Genomic DNA, 19,806 nt, shown 5'->3' on the forward strand with positions numbered 1-19,806 from the left:
TTCAAGACGGATAATTACTTCACAGAACTTGATTAAGATCATTAAAGGAACTTGGGCGGGTTTTCACATTGCAGTGAGAGAGACTCGATGAAAATGTATACCTAGACCGTTAAGTGTCTAAATAAGTAATTAAAATGTTCAGCGCAAAAATTCATGCAAGCTATTTTAACTTTCAGCACTTGTTATTTCGCCGTCGCTTTCAGCTCCCAAGTCTGCATTCTTTGGACTTACTTTAAAAAGTAGGGAAACATTCTCCGAGAAAAACTATGCACGGAAAGAATTACGGAGCCCATCAAACTACCCCCCCCCCCCCCCCCCGCCCAGACCCTCTCCTTTGTTTGCTACTGTTTTACGTAAATGAAAGTTCATTACCAGACAGCTAAGTTCGATACTTATATTACTACGCTGACAACCCGAGTAACATTATTCAACGGAAAAATCGAAATACGGGAGGGACTCAAAAAAACCGAAATTTTGCCGTAACTTAGCAATATTGGAAAATATTCGGGTTCTACCACCGTGTAACTAGGAGCTATATCGCCGGTGAAAGTAGGCAATCACATAACTCGTTTGCGGTGTCTGAAAATCTCCGCCTCTACGTCATTTTCTTAAAGGAGAACAAATTGACAGTACTGCTTGAAGTTTTTGCAGAATTTTCTTCGCATTGAGAAGAAAAATCATGACAGTTTGAAAGAATTGCCGTTGAGTACCTATTTTTGCCATTTAAAAAATGAAGTATGACAGGAAGTCCTTAACGTCGCAAACCGAGTTATGTGATTGCCGACTTGCACCGTCGATATGAAGGAGTCAATGTAAAAAAAATACGGATAAGACGAAATTTCGCAATTTTGACCCGTAACCATAGCCGGTTAAGACGAAGAAAAATTTCCGTTATTCCCCCCTGAAATTGGGTAAAAACGACAAAAAAGAGCCAATTCTTAGGGAAAATAGACTTAGTTTTACGTACCTTGACATAAAAAGAGTAGGTTGAGAGTAGATCGTGGGTATCCTCTGTTTTGCTGGATGACTGAGATGCAATCGACAGTTGACGATAAACCGATAAGCGTGTTTTAAAAAAAATTCAAAATTTGGATTTCGTATGGTATAGAATATAGAATTTAAAAATTTAAAACTGCTTCCAAATTTTGGCTTATGCCAAAAAATTTCGTCTTAAGCGCAGTTGCCGCTTATGCCGAAAAATTTCGTCTTAAGCGGAGAACGGTTAAGACGAAAATCCGCTTTTGACGAAATTTTTTTCGGTCCCTTCACTTATCGTCTTAACGAGCTTTTACAGTACATGGACCGTGGTGGTTTAAAAATGTGTGAAAAGCAAGTTCTAATTTCTGTATGGAGGAAAAATTTTACTTGGTGTTTAGGTCTTTCATTTTTCAATGCCCTTACTTAATTGCATTGAAAAGTAAAAAATGTCTCAATTTCGCCATACCTATATGGCTTTTATTTTGCAGAAAGGCACCAAGAGCATTCCAATGTTGCTAGGATTGTGCAACCTACATTCTTTGCAATAAAATTACTGAAATTGTGTGCAAAAAATCAAATTTTCCAAGGTAATTTCCGTCTTGAATTTATAGTATATTGGGATTAATGATAAGACTTATTTAGATGATCGGTTTATTTTTGTGAGGTAAAAAAAGTTGCCCAATCTTAGCAACATTGGAATGCTCTTGGTTCTCTCTTGCAAAATGCAATCCATATGTTCTCCTTTCACATTAGTGCATTTGAGGAATTTTTTACTTAAACACTTTTTTGCCTAGATGAAACAACAAAAAATTAATCTTTAAAAGAGAATTATTGAAACGAAACAAAGGGCACTCAATCAATACCTAAATATTAGAAAGGAAATACAAGAATAAGGCAACCTCCCAAACCAGTCCTGCTGGTCATCTTTTCTGCAAATTTGAGTGATAAACTTGGAACTAACATTGTTTTGCAAGCTTGCAGCAAGTTCGATATCCACTCATTGCTTATTCTGAAAATTCGCAATCCAAACCTGAAAGTTTCTCTTTTGCAATCTTGCATGGAAATGCACGCTAGTTTCAAGACTGCAATTTTGCTGTACCTATAGAAGGTAGTTAGAAAGCTGGTTTGGTGGCTAGGTAGTACTTAGAATTCACCTGGGCCTTGACCTCTACATAAGATCATCTTGAAATACCATCAATCTCTATGATGAATAAGCTCTCCATGAAAATGACCAAAATCTGACAAGGCTCCTTGTTTGCCTTCATTCTAACAAGGGAACTCGCAATTAACGTGACTGAACAAGTACATTATTTTATTCTCTGATGCTAATAATCTCATCATACGAGGACAAGGCGCCTAAGTGCAGTTTTTGCGATATCGAGAAATGCGTGTTGGAAATTTCTAAATTACATGGATCCTTAAGGTGTAGAGAAAGTTCAAATTGATTTCTTGATGCTTAAAAATTGGGATTTTGGAGGGAATTTTTTGCAGAATTTACATCCAGACTAGTTTTACTTGAAATTATTAGTATCTCAATTTTTTCAAAAACTGCACTTATGCGCCTTGTCCTCCAAGCTCCTCATACGTGCTGAGCAATAGTGACCAGTATTTTAACAATTTCTGTTAATTTTTTAAAGACTTCGCTGAGAGCGCTGAAAACTGCTACAAAGGACACTCTCTGTAGCAGATTGAACAAGTATATCTGTTTTTGGAACGAGGCAGGAGCCCTAACTTTTAGAGACTCCAGTTTGAAACAAAAGAGAGGATCTAGAGGTGGATTACACTTCAGTCACACTTTCATACATTAAGAAAAGGATGTCTATCAGAGTCTAATTTGATTTCATTTGGTATTGAAAAAGAAACCATGAGCTCATTCAGCTCTGATTTTATCACAAGATATGTATATGAAAACAAAAGGTAAGGTGGTTTTTAAATTGCATTACTGGTAAAGAAACATGGTTTTCTACCTGGAATTTGTTAAGGAACTGGATAAAAAGGAAACTTGAATGAGACTTTGTATTTTTATTCAGTTCAATTCATACCTCAGAAAATTGCTCAAATGGGTTCATATTACAGCTCAAGCTATGCAGTGATTTAAGAAAGAAATTTTGACATGTAAAAACAGGGTTTCACAAATACCCCTTGTGACTGATAAAACTTAAAACTAACCTTTCTAAAAAAAAAAGAAAAATACATGTACCTTGACGTTCTTCGGCATTCATTAATTATTGAACTATTTGAAAGTTCCTTTCAAGCTTTTTGACTGAATTTTGCTTAACATCTAATCGAACACTGAAAAAAAGGAATGAATCAGGGAGGAAAGAACCTATAAACTATAATGTTGTAAGAGGCAAAACTGTCATGAATCAGAGGGTTGATTCATGTTTGTGATCTCAATTAATTAGTTTTAGAAGAGGAGGTTAAAAAATTGAACTGTCGCCTGTCATACAATCAATACTTAACTTATGTACACAAGGAAACTTAAGAGTACTAATTCCATCTTATCGCTTGGGTCCTTTGACAAAACACCAATCAACATTTATTGTTTGACCCAAAATTTCTGATCCGTCTAGCGCTTGTTTAGCAGCTGAAGCTTCTTTGTAAGATTCATACTCGACTAGTGCATACCCCTGTAAATGACAAAAAAGAATATGATGGGAAAATTCAAAATTCGATTTCAAAAAATTTAAAAAAGGTAAATCTGTCAGTCTACACATGCCTAGATTTACTGGGTAGACAACCTAGGCAGTTGCCAGGGAGCAGCATATTTTAGGAGCAGTACATTTTGCAGGAAAGAAAAAAAAAGGGGCTCTCACAATTTGTTATTAACCTTCTCAAAGTATCAGTTACATAAGTAAGATGTGCCACAAAATAGGTCAAACTTGCTCTTAAAGGACATCATGTATTGATAATTTCCCAAGGAAGGCCCTCTGGTCTACAATTAGTATCAACATAAGTTTTTTCGCCAGAGCCATTACAGGGATCGCAAAATTCTAGTTGCCACAGGGTGGCAAAAAGTCAAATCTAGGCATGATTTAAAAAGTAGGTATGCATCATTTTTCAACTTCTTTGTAAATACTTCACAAAAAATCAAAAGCACTTTTCAGTTAACTAACTTAATGTATTTAAAGATGTTACACAAGAATAAACTGCAAAAATAAGCTGAAAAATACTCCTTATCATCTTTTCATCTACAGCATAAGAATAATTATTGCTAATTTTCCTGTGTGATATTTGTAAAACATTGACGATCCTGAGTTCATGTTAGATTTTTATTATCTTTCTGACACGTACTGCAAAGTCAACAACTTTTGTATTTCCCAGTTTTACAGATATTTTTTTTTTCCAATCATCTGGGTAGGTAGGATGTGGTGGAAGATTGAAGGAGAAAACATCTTTCAACTTATTATGAGATCATCACTCAAGAGTTTCTAGATTTTTAAACACTGATAATTGAAAACGACAGGAGAAAATACAAGAAAATACCTGATGATCGAGTATAAATAATAACACTTCCTTAATAATATAATGGAGCTCTTTGTAGGAAGAGACAAAGGGACATCGATAGAAAGGATGGCAACAAGAAGTCTTCCATGAAATGAGGGAAGATCACCTTCCTGAAGAGCTTTGGGAGGATGGAGGACTGTGACAGTTAGGTGTCACAGAGCGCCAGAGAGCATTATGAGAGCGATTTTTGCGTATTAAATAACACTTACTAAGGAAGGTTAAGAGTTTTCAAGAAGGCTTCATGTTTGGGCAGAGTTCATGATTCTGCATTTTCTGCTCCTGTGTTTGAAGGATTTATTCTCCAGGGAAATTGCAAGTTACAGCCTATTGAGGCAAAAATTTTGACCACTTGGAAATATAATTGATTGAGTATAAGAGACAATTGAAAAGACAAGTTGAAACTTACTTTGAGAAATCCAGTTCTTCGATCTAAATTCAAGTGAAGGTTCTTGATTTCACCAAATTCTGAAAATTTATCATTGATATCTTCTTCCTGAGCTTCTTCGTGAACTGAGGTCACAAAAAGGATCCAACCTTCAACAGCTGAAAAAATTTGAGAAAAATTTCAGTTACTGGTTAAATGTCTACAAAACCAACTGACGGCATGAGAAATAGCTAGGTATGACTGAATAGCCTTCATAAGCAAGAGTATTTTACTACTCATGACAAAGCTGATATACTAACCAATCAGTCAATTGCGATACTTTAGAGGCAAATAATGAACACTGAATTGTCGTCAAGATCACAGCCATTTCTCAAAGGGAACTGACAGCACTCTTGCCATTGCTTCCATGATTGCTAGTACATTAGCAGACCAGGAAAATTACTGTCGTAACTAGGATAGGGTTTAGCTGGGAAAACATCTTTCAAGTTGCCAAAAATCAAGCCTCTTACAAATAGAGGAATATTGCGCCAACAAGTTTTACAGCACTGAATCGCTTACTGTTTGTTTCCAGCATTATCCGACAGTTTGTCATGTGAGATTTTGATCTGTTCCGAAATGTTTCCTGCTCATGTTCACTTCTGATAGTGTGTCGATATCAATGAATTGTAGGTAAAAAATTAAAAGAACAAAATACTTGCCGCAATGTTTCAATTACTTCTTGAGTGAGTGCAAAATGTAGAGCAGTTGTGATATTAGTTTAATTACCCAAGACCCAGTGTGGTTGAAACCATGGGCCTTTGCTTTAAATGTCAAACAACAGTCCAATAATATACATAAATTTTGTCGCTATCCTCTGTTTTGTAATCATTATTCCATTTAAAAGATGAAATTGGCTTACTTGAGCTCAGAAATGAGTTTCTTCCCTACATATGTTTACTTTGGATGCACGTATTTTTACAACAATTCCTGGTTGCAATAGCCCCATTGATGACAATAAACTAAATGAGCAGGTAAATGTTTAAAAACAGATTAAATCATACATACTTTATTAAAGTTGTAAATAGCGGTCTATTCTACTCCTGAGCAAGTTTTATCCTTGCATAAACAAAAACATGTTGCTTGATAGTGGAAAAGATGTGACGGTGAAACGGAGACAAAAAATGAACTTACATCTTTGAGGACCTGGTTCGCGATCATCATCATGGCGATCGACTGATTCGTACTTTTGGATGTGTTCTCTAGCCGATTTTTCTACTCCAAAACCTCGACCTTTGCGCCTTCTTGCTTTCTCCTTGAGTTTCGAAACCCTAGCTGTTGAAAATTAAAGAAAAATAAAGAGGATGAGCAAGAACTGAAGTTACAGAGTGATTATGTCAGAATGTTACCTCCCAATGTCTGAACCATTTCATTTGTTACGAACACTCCTGTTACCTTGTACACAGTTAGGTGAGAGATGGTCGATGAAAATAACACCATTGCATGGGCTAATTTAGACCAAAATTGAGGTGAGCTATTCCTAACTAAGGATGTAGATCTAAAGTGGGTGCTCGTTTGTTGTAGCCATGGACTAGTCGCACATAGCCAGAATTGGAATACCCACACATTCTTAAGGAAATATCCTGTCATTCTTCGCCTGAACTCTTTTCATGAGGATGGAGAGAAGGGTTCTCATGGATGGAATGAATTGATGACATGATTAAATATATCTTCGAAAAGGTTTATCTCAAATTACTTCTCCTTCATGAAATAGTTGGAGATTTTGTCAGCTAAATCAGCTCATGCTTACATTCCATTTGCAAGCAACCACATTGCAGTTGTCCAATGGCGATCAAGGATTGACTACGCTGGCAATTGGGCCCCGGTCAAGGTGCAATGCAATCCCTTTTGAGCGGAAAGTGGACAAATGCAAACTTTTAATTGAGCTTACTGTGAAGGTCTCAGATGGCAGGGAAATCTAGTGTGATTGACCTTCAGAGACACACATTCCCCACAACCTGCTATTTGGTCTATGATATGAACTAGTCCATGATCTATGACCTCCATCGGCTGGCTGGAAGGTTCTAGTGTTCTCTGACATGAGCAGCAGATGCGTCCACCCACTTAATATTCGGAATCCATACTACCAACCTTCCAGAATATACACCTGGCTTAACGACTCCTAAAGTTTGTCTTTAAATAACTGGCAGCAGCATGACAGCTAAGATAACTATCAATTAGCAGTAATGGAGCTGCAAACTGACTAAGCAAAATAGAGTAGCGGAAGCAGCTACATGAGGACTAATGTCAATAGCTATGAAGATCTCGGAGTGAATTTCAGCGAATACCCTTAGATGTAAAGAGGTTTCACACAATTTTACAACTAGTATCGAATTTCAAATGTAAGATAATAAGTAAGTGCGGAGGAGATAAAGAACGTACCATCATCTTCATCCATCTCGATGTCATCATTGTCGATGTCTAAAACGTCTGCCATCGTTAAAAGTTGACCGTGGACTTTAAACCACCAGAAAATTTGCAAGGGCGTATGAATAAGAGGTCACGGAACAAAAATGATGATTACTTTCAGTGTTTTAATGAAATTTTGGACGCTACACGGAAAAACGAGTGAATTTGTTGATTATTTTTTCTTCTTCTTCTTCACTTTGACATCAAACGCTGAGCATCCATCAGCCATCAATGAAACCTAACCTTTAATAGTTGGCACATGGCACTGTAAACATTTGCGAATCAAATTTTTCAACTTTTGTTTCCAATATCTTCTTCATTTCAAGCATTCGAAAAAATCGTAATGCACCTTTTCCGTTAATTCATAAGATTCCCTCTGTCTCTAATGACATAAATGTCAAGTGTTAGTGTAAGGAATTAAACATAATGTCAAATTTCAAGAAAGTGAACACCAAAACTTTTTCCAAACCTTCACAAAAAGTGACACCGGATTCTATTTATTGGAAAAAACTTGGAGTAAGTATTTGATCTTTAACTACATACATCAGCAAATTCTTCTTTCACATCAACGGTGTAAGTCGGCAATCACATGACTCTGTTTGCGATATTGCAGACTTCTTGTCATACTTTATTTTTCAAACGGAAAACTACTCTACGCCAATTTTTTAAAACTGCAGGGATTTTTCTTCTCTGTGTGAAAAAAATTCAGCAAAAACTTCAAGGAATGATGTCAATTTGTTCTCCTTTAAAGAATTAACATAGAGGCGGAGATTTTCAGACACCGTAAATGAGATATGTGATTGCTGACTTATACCGTCGATATTCCCTTGACTGGTACACTCTCTCCCAGTGCCATTACAGTGGCAATCAATTGAGCAATAGTAAACATTAACATTCGCCTGCTAGTGTCTTGGGTACTTAAGACATCACAGCATCCCCCCTCTGGTATAACACAGCTTAAAGAATATTTATGGGCCAGATGAGTGCCCGGAACGCTACATATTTTTCAGCAAATCATCATATTGTAGTGGAATCGGTTTAAGACTGGCAAAGTCTTTACTGAGCCACATAGAGGAAGCTGGTTCAGAGACATGGCAAGTTGTGAGGAATCACGGATTCCCATGTCAGTGGCAGGGTCAGGCATGTTAGATGCAAGTTTTCGAGGCGCGTTTGTCTATGTCCACACGCGGAGCTTGCGGCGAGAGTGACTCCGACCTCCGGCAATTTGGAAGTCGGAGTAGGGCATGGAAGCATTGGGCGTTGGCACAAAAGCTTGCGGTAGCTGCTCAAGCAGGGTTAGTCAGCATGAGGTGTAAAAACTCGAAACGACCCGGTCAGCCCCCTGTCAGAGCAGCTTAAGTGTAGTTATAAAATAAAGAAACTACCTAAAAGGGTGGTGCGGTTTTGCCCCCCTTTTGTTCCCACTACATTATCTGTGAAAATCCTGTACTTACTAACTGTAATTAGTAACTTGCTCTTTCTAGACCAAGAACTTATTGCTGCGTTCTTGTTGAGAAATGATTATTCCAATCTGGAAGAAAATCTGGTACTTGTACAGCTAAAATTTCACCAAACTTTCTTTGATTTTCCCATACCATCTGTATCTAGGTGAGCATTCGTATGATTCTCTTTCGGATTCCACCCAATCTTGGTCTCTTTTTTGCGTTTCATGAGTTCTATAGCTCCTTTATAATGAATTTTATAATGTGGCGTCTTGGGGCGCAAAAATTTCCCAACTGCAAAACCGTAATCATGTTAAAAATGAGGAAGCTGCAAGGAGACTGAAAAGCTCAGCTTGCATTGCTTGGAAATAATTTCATTGAAATGTAGATGTCACAGGTACTTAGTCAAATCAGGCATTTTATCAAATGCCAGGGCAGATAGTTAAATTTTGACAGTTAATGACTTGGTTTGAATTAATGATGAAGAGCTCACGAGTTTTCAATACTTTAGAAACATTGACTCATCAAATCTTCGGAATCTCTCTGTTTCTTCCTCTGAAAACGCTCATAATGAATTTAATTATTAAAATTTTAAAAAATGTGTGTATCATGCAACATGCTGTAAATTTCAACATAACTATTCGTTCAGGAGCTAAGAACCGTTTAAAATATTACTCTATGCCACACATTTTTACAGAGATTTCTTTCTTACATGAGCTATGAATTATTTTGTCTCAAGTCAGCAGAAGAATCAGAATTTCAATCTAAGTAAGAATAATTGACTATTTGCCTAGGCATTTGATAAAATGCCTGATTTGACTGTTTGCCTGGGACACAGATATTGATCATTTCAGAAGTAATTGCGCTCTATCAGGTTTGTTTTCATTCAAACATTAATAAAGTAACATTTTAATCTATTTTCAGGTTCCTGTTTTAGTGAAGGACTTTGGACCTGTGGACTACATTGATTTTTCTCCTGTTGAGCCACATTTTTTTGCTGTAACATGTTCTATGAGGGTAAGTTCATCAGTTCTGACAATACCAATGTTATCACAATATGTAAGAAAAAGCATTGGAGAACTCATGAGTCCATGCAGTGCTGTATGAGTGTTCTTAGCATGGTGATAGATAAAGTAAACAATATAGAACAGTAATATTTAATCCTATATAAAAAATCTAAGTGATCATTACCACTTACGAAACTGTGTTTCTACCCTCAGAGCCAAGGTTTCTTTTGAATCAACCTCTTACTTCAAAAATCTCTGCACATGCACACTCAGGGCCTAAAATGTACATGATTTTACTTTTATAGTACCCTATTTCCTGCTTCATATACTGAATAATATTTTGCATTTGATTCATTTTGTCTGCGCATTTAGGTACAAATTTACAATCCTGTAACAAAGGGTGTAATAAAAAATTTAAATAAATTTCAAAAAGCTCCGTTCGGTGCAACATTTCGTTCTGATGGCAGGCTGATCTGTGCTGGCAGTGAGGATGGACTTGTGAGCATGCTGGATGTTAGTTCCAAATCCCTACTAAGAGTTTTTAGAGGACATAAAGCGTAAGTTACCACCAATTGTCATTTCAAACTCTGGATCTGTAATTGAAGTGCCAGGAGGTAGAAAGGCATTTCTCGATTGCGTTATTTCAGATTAGAATATCTCCTAATATTTAATTTTAAGGGAAGTGAATGCATATATTTCATTAAATTTAAACTGAATATTCTTCATGACTCCACAAGGTTCTATTCTGAAAAAAATAATTTGACTCCTCTCTAAGATAAATTAGTGGTAAAGATTCTAAAACACGGTAAGCGAGAAGCGCCTCTCTTGCACCCAGGTCCTCAATTTTAGTTACAGTAGTTATGTCTTGATACCAAACCTCCAAACCAAATTTGAAAGACGTCTTTTTCTATTTTGGGGAGGCTTAAACTTCAAAGCTTCTTCAATACATGGTAGAGAATGTGATGATCTTATTTTCATCATAAACCAGTATTCATCATAAACCAACGTTGAACAAATATATCTATTTAATACGTAATCCTTACCAGAACTTTCATAGCCACCGAGCCTTACATTTAAACTTTCATGTTTATGTATTGAATTAATCCGTAGAAAGTTACTACTTTAATAGAGGATCCAACCTCTGGAATCTCTTATATTCTAGTTGCCCACGTTATGTTTTTAGAAATGGCAAAATTTCTCCAAATGAATTTGACCATGACTGACTTATTTGGACTTACAATGAGGCGACTTCCAGAAAAACCATAAGAGAGGGGACTGTGGTGGCCAGGTAGCACAGGGCACAGGGGCAGTAGTGTATGTACATGTGACACGACTAGTTTTTATCATTGAAAATTTTTTCGTTTGATTTTTTCCTATCATGTATTTGTATTGCAGTGCAGTTCATCGGACTTACTTCACCTCAGACAACACTCACATTGCCAGTTTTTCTGATGATAAAACTGTGTGCCGATGGGATATACCTACTGAAGCTCAACTGAATTGTTTTACAGAACACAATGTAAGTTTATTCCTCTATTTTTCTCCCCCACTTACTTGATCAAACCGCGAAATAATAAGTCTACCAACATGTCAAGTTTTTTTTTTTTTTTTTTTTTTTTTTTTTTTTTTTTCTCAACTTGAACTCAATAAAGCTTCATTGATTGAGGCCTTGACGTAACTTAGCTATGCTCAAAAATAATTAATTCTTACCCATCCTATATTCATTTACTTTCAAATGGTCATCATCATAAAGTCTGGTATGTTCACCAGCGAAAATTTATATGACCAGACAACCCACAGGGAAAAGATTTCCTGGAAGACCACCCAAGAGATGGGCACAAAGCTGACTCTCTTCTCCTGAGGATAATTGAAGATTTTACTCTGTCTTCATAGATTTTACGAGTCTATTATTTTTAGTGATTTTCAGATTTTTAATATTTATATAGTTTATTGTGCTCGATACTGGATGGCCTGACAAGCAGAGCTATGCCCTAGCCGTTAGTGGAAGAAGAAGAGAAGAAGATACATATTCATGGTTTTTCTACGGGTCCTAAATCATTTTCTGAGAATTTCATTGTTGGCCTTGTTTATTGCTCCTCAAACCATCTCAATTTTATTTATTCTTATACTTCCTATTGTGTTCGTTTTTGTTTGTGAATTAAGTGAGTAGGTAGTTCTTTAAAGTTAACATTTGTACCTCTTACATCGCAGCCAAGATTTTCCCAATTTTCAAGGGTTTACATCAAATTTTATAAAAGCACCTACACAGTTTTTAAACCAGAGAACTAGTTGAAATAGAAATTAAACATCCAAGAAGAAATTATTGCAATGACTTGGTTTACTCATTGAAGATAATGCGTCAGCAAAGGCATGCAGTGAAATCTTTTTTCGCACTTGCACATCACCTGGCTGTCCTTAGAATCCACATGTGCGATGAGAACAAATAAGGCAAGCCTGCAGCTTACCCCACCTGTTTTTTTCTTACTCATGGGCTCAAAGGACATCCAGTAATGTGCAAATGAGGAATGAGATTTTACTACTCGCCCCTGACTATGATATGAGTCATCCTTTAAAAGAAACGACCAAGTTGATACATGGAATTTTACTTTTTCCTCTAATGTTCCTGAAAATACCATAACTCAATGATTTTAATTATTACTGTCTGGACTGCTTTTGTCCGTACGTTTCAAAAATTTACAATTTTACGAAAAAGTACCTAGTTCTCTAAGTTTCAAAATGTATTTATCAGTATCCTACCTCTAAATATATAGACTTAAACTTTGTGTCATGTGTCTATAATTTGAAATCATGTTCTATTGTGTGTTTCTAGGATTTCATTCGAGCTGGGGCTGCTTCTCCTGTATCACCAGAGATTCTAATATCTGGTGGATACGATGGCGCTGTTTGTATGTATGATTGTCGAAATAATCAAACTGTGTTTAAAGTTGAACATGGTGCACCGGTTGAGAGTATTCTTGTGATGCCGTCAGGTGGCATCTTTTTGTCAGCAGGTAAGCCATAAGTCACATCCACCCAACAGTCAAGCATATGAATTTATAAAATCCATACTGAATATATACATAAAACTTTTCAGTGCGTTAAGTTGGAGGGCCTAGTGTATGAAAAAATTAAGAGATACTTTAGTAATTGTTTAAAGTTTCAAATGTAAATTTTACATGCGCTATTGTAACTTTATCAGTTCAAACAAGGGCTTAAAGACCAAAAATTCAGTTGACATCCTTTTTTTACAGGTAACACTTCAGACAAGTTATATTCAAAATAACCAGTGTGTAATTATTCCATGTATTGAATGTCATGATTATTTTTACTTATACCTAGTAACATTGTTGCTTTTTCAACATGTAATTTCAATCATTTATTTCTGTTTAGGTGGCACTGAAATTAGAGTATGGGATGCCTTCTATGGAGGTAAATTACTAACGAAAATCTCTCAGCACCACAAAACTATTACCAGTTTAAGATTAGCCTCTAATGGGAACCGCCTGATGTCTGCATCTCTAGACCAGCATGTCAAAATTTATGATGTATCAAGCTATCGTTCGGTCCATACTTTAGATTATTCCAACGGGATTTTGAGTTTAGGAATCAGTGTAAGTGTTGCCTTTTTATTTATCATGAGCAGTATTTTGTTTGTCACCGTCAGCATCATCCAGGGCAATAGTGTGTCATTGGAGTGAGATGTTTTGTATTTTGTATGACTGATGCCCTCAGAAAGAGGTGAAATGTGTGTGCTGCGGACACAGTTGGTCTCCATTTTTATGTTCGGGGTATGATCATCAGTTCCATCACTCTCCTAGGTCTGATGGTAAAGTGATGGCTAATCCAACGGTTTTAATTGGCTCATGCGGATTAAAATGCTGTAATGGAACATCACATGGAAACTTGAGTGGTAACTTTTTTTGAGTCAATTTTTGAAATTTCTAAAGAGGCACGGTCATTAGTCCAACATCCTGATCATCACTTTGATGGCGCTGATGGCAATCAAACAAATATGCGCGTCATGTCCTTCATAATTTGTGTTCCTTTTCTTCGGTGGATCGGATGAAACTCAGCAAGTGCTGAGTGTATGCAAGAACATCTATACGTGTGAAAATTCTTACCTCAAACACTCCAACAACTTATGACTTCATACTTAGGCTGAAAGTGACAATCCAAAATTTGTAAATCTTCAATGCAGGGGTTGGAAAATTCCTTTGAGAATTGTGTCTTAAATTCTTTCTTTCTTTCTCTTAGGCTGTACAGAAATTCAAATAACATTTTCATTTCCTTGCAAGGTTTGAATGTACTAAAAAATGTGTATCACTTATTTTTTATTGCTCATTCACAGAAGAAGGCCCCCATAGTTTGCATTTTTTGCCTACGTGTCTCCAAATTTTCGAGTGGAAACAATATTTCCTGTGGTTTTGACTTTTCTTTAATTTTGAAAAGGCCTGCAGGCTAATTGTTGATATTGATAGACAAAGTTATACACAAAAAAGACAAGAGGGATATGGAGGGATCCTATCGGTGGCAGCGAATAGTTGCAATTGATAAAGGAGGTAGTTAACAGACTAACTAACGGCAGCCCACAAGAGACTCTATAATTAGTTCATAATTTCTCCCTTAGTATACAGGTTCCAACCATTTCAACCATCAGGATGGCTCCATACTCTCTATGTCTTCTTAATCCATGGCTTTGTAGATCAATTTCAACCATTAACCCGCTGATTTAATACCAGTGGGCTTCGCGGAGCTTGGTAGTCTATACGTCCCTTTTTTAGTGTTCAAAAGTTTGATTGAAATAAGAGGAAGCCCATAATATGAATTTAATGTAAGTATTTCAATTACAATTATGATTCTAAATTTTTTTAGGCGGATGATGATACGGTTGTAGCAGGAATGGTGGATGGTTTGATCTCAATTAGACGGTTTGAAGAGGAAGTAACTCCTGAAAAGCCTAAAAAGAGGAAAGTCTCTCATCGATATTTCAGCGACAAAGTTCACAGTACTGTCGATGAAGTTGTTGAGGATGCAAGTCAGAAAGCTACCATGGCTAAATATGACGTAGCTCTAAGGAAATTCCAGTATTGCAAAGCATTGAAAATCGTGTTAGACTCATTTTGGCATTACAAGTCTCCTCAAAAAGTTACAGCTGTTCTGAAGGAACTTATGAGGTACATACTCAGACTCAATAAACTCCACGGTATTTACACCAAACCTAAATTATAGTAGTCTTTCATCATATCCCGAGCTTCACTCTTGATCTAATTTACGAAAAGAAAATTTTACCTCGTTGCCATACTGGTCTTCTGTAATGGTTAACTGAAGTTTCTGTGAATTAGGGGTCTACTGAGGGGGTAAATCAGAAAAGTTTGCTTACGGCATGAATCTAAAAATCTCTGTCATCAAAGGAGCTTTAATTCCATATTATCACATGATTTAGTTTTTCATCTCTTCATAAAAGAGATGATGTAGTCAAGTCTAACTTACAGTCATTGTTGGCCTAACAATTTTGACAGTTATTTTTCGATTGAGCTCACTATTATGCGAACTGACCAATTAAAAACTAGATTCACTACAAATACTATAGGAAATTCATCTTGGATACTTACCCTGTTAAACTGTTCTTGTTCAGTCAAAGGAAAGTTTGCTATCTGGAGATACGAGGTATGATCCATTAGAAACCGAACTTTGGCCATTGTGGGCCAACGGATGATCGGATCGACGTTTTCTTGGGTTTGTCTGATTGCTGATAAACTGACAAACACGTTGGTTTTTATGGATTTCAATTATCTTAACTAATTCGAATTTTACAGCCGTTTGATTCAGGTGTGTTCAAGTGCGTGTTGCGATTTTGAGAAATGCGTGAGCTTTTAGAACAACGGTGTAACATTAAATTTTGTTCAAAGTTGGGTAAAACGTTTTCCGAAACTTTTGCACTGTTAACGAGAGTTTATGGTGATAAATGTTTAAGTCGGACTCAGTGTTACGAATGGTTTAAGAGATTTAAAAACGGTCAGGAATCGGTGGAAGATGAGGTTCATAGAGTCAAGCCCAGGACGTCAACTGACAAGATTCCCGTGAATCAAGTTCGCAAAAAAGTGCAAACCGACGGCCGTTTAACCATTCGTGAGCTTTCAGAGGAACTGAATATTTCTTTTGGGTCCGTTCAGAGAATTTTAACCCAAAATTTGAACATGCGTAGAGTTTCTGCAAAGTGGATTCCCAAGTTGTTAACCCAAGCGCAAAAAGAAAAGCACGTTTTCATCTGCCAACAGCTGCTGGACCGCTCAAATGCTGATGCAGATCTTTTAAGTAAAAGTGTCACCGGTGATGAAACTTGGGTCTATGGTTATGATGCTGAAGCCAAGGCCCAGTCATCTCAGTGGCTGGAAAAAGGTGCCCCGAGGCCCAAAAAAGCACGCGCTTGGGTTAACAACTTGGGAATCCACTTTGCAGAAACTCTACGCATGTTCAAATTTTGGGTTAAAATTCTCTGAACGGACCCAAAAGAAATTTCAGTTCCTCTGAAAGCTCACGAATGGTTAAATGGCCGTCAGTTTGCACTTTTTCGCGAACTTGATTCACGGGAATCTTGTCAGTTGACGTCCTGGGCTTGACTCTATGAACCTCATCTTCCACCGATTCCTGACCGTTTTTAAATCTCTTAAACCATTCGTAACACTGAGTCCGACTTAAACATTTATCACCATAAACTCTCGTTAACAGTGCAAAAGTTTCGGAAAACGTTTTACCCAACTTTGAACAAAATTTAATGTTACACCGTTGTTCTAAAAGCTCACGCATTTCTCAAAATCGCAACACGCACTTGAACACACCTGAATCAAACGGCTGTAAAATTCGAACTAGTTAAGATAATTGAAATCCATAAAAACCAACGTGTTTGTCAGTTTATCAGCAATCAGATAAACCCTAGAAAACGTCGATCCGATCATCCGTTGGCCTACAATAGCCAAAGTTTGGTTTCTAATGGATCATGCCTAGTAAAAATATTAGCAGCAACTTTAGAAAACACCAAACCACATATCTTGGTCCGCAATATTGCCAATCTCCATTTACATTTACTTTTCCAAAAAGAAGCATGATCATTCGTTTTTGCATGAAATTTTGTTTGACTTTTTTTGTTCTTTAATTAGTATACTCCAAAAATGTCGGTGTATTCTGTTGAAAATATTTAATATTTTCAAACACTGCAATTGAGATCTGCGGTTTGGTAGTTCCGCTATCAATCTCCTTCAGACTAGAAAATTTGTTTGCCAGGCTAATCAGATGAAGTAAGGAAGAATTTATGAAACTTAGAGGAGTTTGAGAGGTATCCATAACCTTGAGTTTTCTTCAGATTTACCGAATGTTTTCCAAAAGATTTTCAGATAGCTGGACTTAAAATAATGTCAATTTTATGTCTCAATAATATGTATGTTCTGATTTCAGGCGTAAAGGATTCAAACTAGCTCTGACGGGCTGTGAGGAAAAACTGCTAAATCAGATGCTGAAGTTCCTTATCAAGTATATCAGTGATTATCGTTTTGCATTCACCCTCATTAAAGTTGCAGATATTGTTATCGGTAAGAAAATTTTAGCTCTAATGACTGTAAAAAAAAAGTTTTTAGAAGCTTCGATGAATTGAGTAACAATTAACTGGAAAGAATAGAAATTGTTTTTATCGTCATGCAAAGCCTTAAATTTTTGTCTGGTGGTCAGCAGAAATATAATGAAATTCTACCAAGTGCTAAGCACTGTTGTTGATATTTGATCCGTGAACTTCATGCCCCTTGACATTTTCTCCCTTCTTCTTGTTTTTCACAGGATAATTTTGTCATTAAGAACGGTCATGAGTCATGCAAAGCCAAACTCTCTTCATATGAGGGTGCTTTAAAAAGTAAAAATTTTATTCAGAGCATAAAGCGTTTCATGAGAGCGTGAACATTGGAATTTTGAAGGTACATCTTGCCGCACGCTCAAAAACATTTGTAACTATCCGTTTATCCACCTTTAATGTTCCAACTTTTTTTTTTTGTGTGTGTTACAGATGTAGTAGAAAATAACTGGGACTCATGCTCAGAGGAGACAGTAGCACTGTTTGATACACTAAGGAAAGAGTTGGTCCGAGAAGAAACTATGACCCAGGAATTGCTCGCTCTTCAAGGAGCCTTGCAGATGATCTTAACAAGCAATGATTACGATGATGAACAAAGTGAAGTCGTGATGCAGAGTTACAAACCTTCCAATGGAGCCTCACAGAACTTTGTAGTTAATGTCTCATGACTTTTTAGGTATTTTCAATTTTCGTTCTTCATTGTTTCATGATTTCAATACAACAATAAATAATGTTATCGTTCACTCGCCGTAATCAATTCACATGCACTTTTTTTTTTTATTTTTGTGTAATCAGTTCTCATGATTACTCAATTTTCGTAATTCATGTGATCTAGAATTACAGTTTTTAGTAGAAGGAAAAAGAACAACTGATATTCACGTAAAAACCGTCCCTTGTCTGGTAATATTTAGAATCTCTATTGACTCAAAGTCATTCAACTTGGAGTTTTCCAATTTAAAAGTTCCGAATGCTGATCAGGAAAAGAAGCTTTGTTCGTAAATGGAAGAAAATGAGATGGTAAAGATTTATGTCATCATTTTTTCCCCCTTCTTTTTTGCAATGCTGGCAATCTTTTTAAAGAGAGGCTACATAAAAGTCATCCGTAGATTATCTGTTTTTGAATAAGTAAAAGCTTAGGGAGCTTACATACCGAGGTTTGTGTAAAAATTCAATTGAATGAGGGCATGTATCCTGAACGGGAATATATTGCATCCAACACCAATTGATACCAGTATCGGTTGCAATACTTTCTTTACAAGAAAATCCCAACTTTCATTCAGTGGAGTCTGTTATCAAATTGTTTGTGTGAAAAGTATTAATTATATGATCTAAGATCAGTAACTGTCGTTAATAAATCGAGGGTACTTTTCAAATCACAGCTATGAAACCACCAAATATATGCAATCAGTATCGGATAAAATTTATTCATTTATTATTTGCTCGTAATCATAAATTTTTTAACAACAATTCATTAACAACACTCAATAAAATTCAAAGTACATTACATTTATGATACAGAAACACAAAGAATTAACGTAACAGTATAACAAGATTTTAGAGCTGCTTTTCTTTACTTCTCCGAGTTAATTTTCACTTTTACATAATTTTATCATGTGATGATCTCTAAAGAGAAGGAGATAATTATTTGATGATTTACATAGTTTCCTTTTCTAGGTTGAAATACGTGTTGTAGCAAAAAATTTTGGTTCTCTAAAAAAAATTAAATCAAAATATTTAGAGATTAAACTCCTAGAGCATAGTTAATGTTTTTCCCAAACCAAAGGAAAAATTTCCTTTCAATGTGATAAGCAAAAAAAAAGAGCACCTCTCTAACCGGTGTCATAAAGTTCTCAACTGCATTAATCATTTTAATTTGGTGAAGTAGAAAATTTTGAGGTGCATACTCTCTTTCTCTTCGTCAGCCTGATTTCAATACCTACTCCATACAAAAAACTGAATCGAATTGCTTTTAATTTTTGAACGATATTAGTCGGGGTAAACCATGGAGAAACAATTGGATAATAATTAGAGAGTGCCGGCAGCACAACTGCTTGCACCTCAGCCGTTGCACCGCAAACATTTTCACCCCTGTGACTTGCGCCTATAACTTTTTGCAGCAGGTAAAGTTTTAAACTATTCAGAACTCTGCTCTGCGCTTTTTACATGATTTAAATCCTATCATTCAACTACTTATTTGTCTGTTCCTACGTAGCTTTACAAATATCATGAATGAAATCAGTCCTACCAATCTATTTTCCAAATCTCACCAGATTCTCATAGCACATTTTCAGTTTTTCTTTTCAAAGGCTTTTGATATCACATGGGAAACAAAAATAGCTGCTGAGGTAACATTAATATGTATAGGAAGACATTTCACAAAGAAGGCTAAGTAATCAATCAGTTTTGGAAGACTTTAAAAATTTA

General features: G+C 36.2%; 2 protein-coding genes across 2 annotated transcripts; one reads left to right on the plus strand and one right to left on the minus strand.

Moving 5' to 3' along the window:
* Positions 1–2,985: 2,985 nt before the first annotated feature.
* tsu (40S ribosomal protein S12 homolog tsunagi) lies at positions 2,986–7,490 on the minus strand. Its single transcript, XM_019043597.2, has 4 exons — positions 7,289–7,490; positions 6,041–6,181; positions 4,892–5,028; positions 2,986–3,608 (listed from the first exon to the last, which is right to left on the minus strand). The coding sequence occupies exons 1-4, from the start codon at positions 7,341–7,343 to the stop codon at positions 3,480–3,482; spliced, it is 462 nt and encodes a 153-aa protein (XP_018899142.1). The 5' UTR covers positions 7,344–7,490; the 3' UTR covers positions 2,986–3,479.
* A 94-nt stretch (positions 7,491–7,584) lies between these two features.
* On the plus strand, positions 7,585–18,125 carry LOC109031822 (U3 small nucleolar RNA-associated protein 15 homolog). Its single transcript, XM_019043596.2, has 9 exons — positions 7,585–7,831; positions 9,682–9,774; positions 10,137–10,321; positions 11,160–11,283; positions 12,595–12,775; positions 13,155–13,375; positions 14,637–14,938; positions 17,217–17,350; positions 17,815–18,125. Exons 1-9 carry the CDS (start codon positions 7,742–7,744, stop codon positions 18,048–18,050), a joined length of 1,566 nt encoding a protein of 521 aa, XP_018899141.1. The 5' UTR covers positions 7,585–7,741; the 3' UTR covers positions 18,051–18,125.
* The last annotated feature ends 1,681 nt before the right edge of the window (positions 18,126–19,806 follow it).

This window comes from Bemisia tabaci, chromosome 2 (genome assembly GCF_918797505.1).
Source record: "Bemisia tabaci chromosome 2, PGI_BMITA_v3".
Taxonomy (NCBI): Eukaryota; Metazoa; Arthropoda; class Insecta; order Hemiptera; family Aleyrodidae; genus Bemisia; species Bemisia tabaci.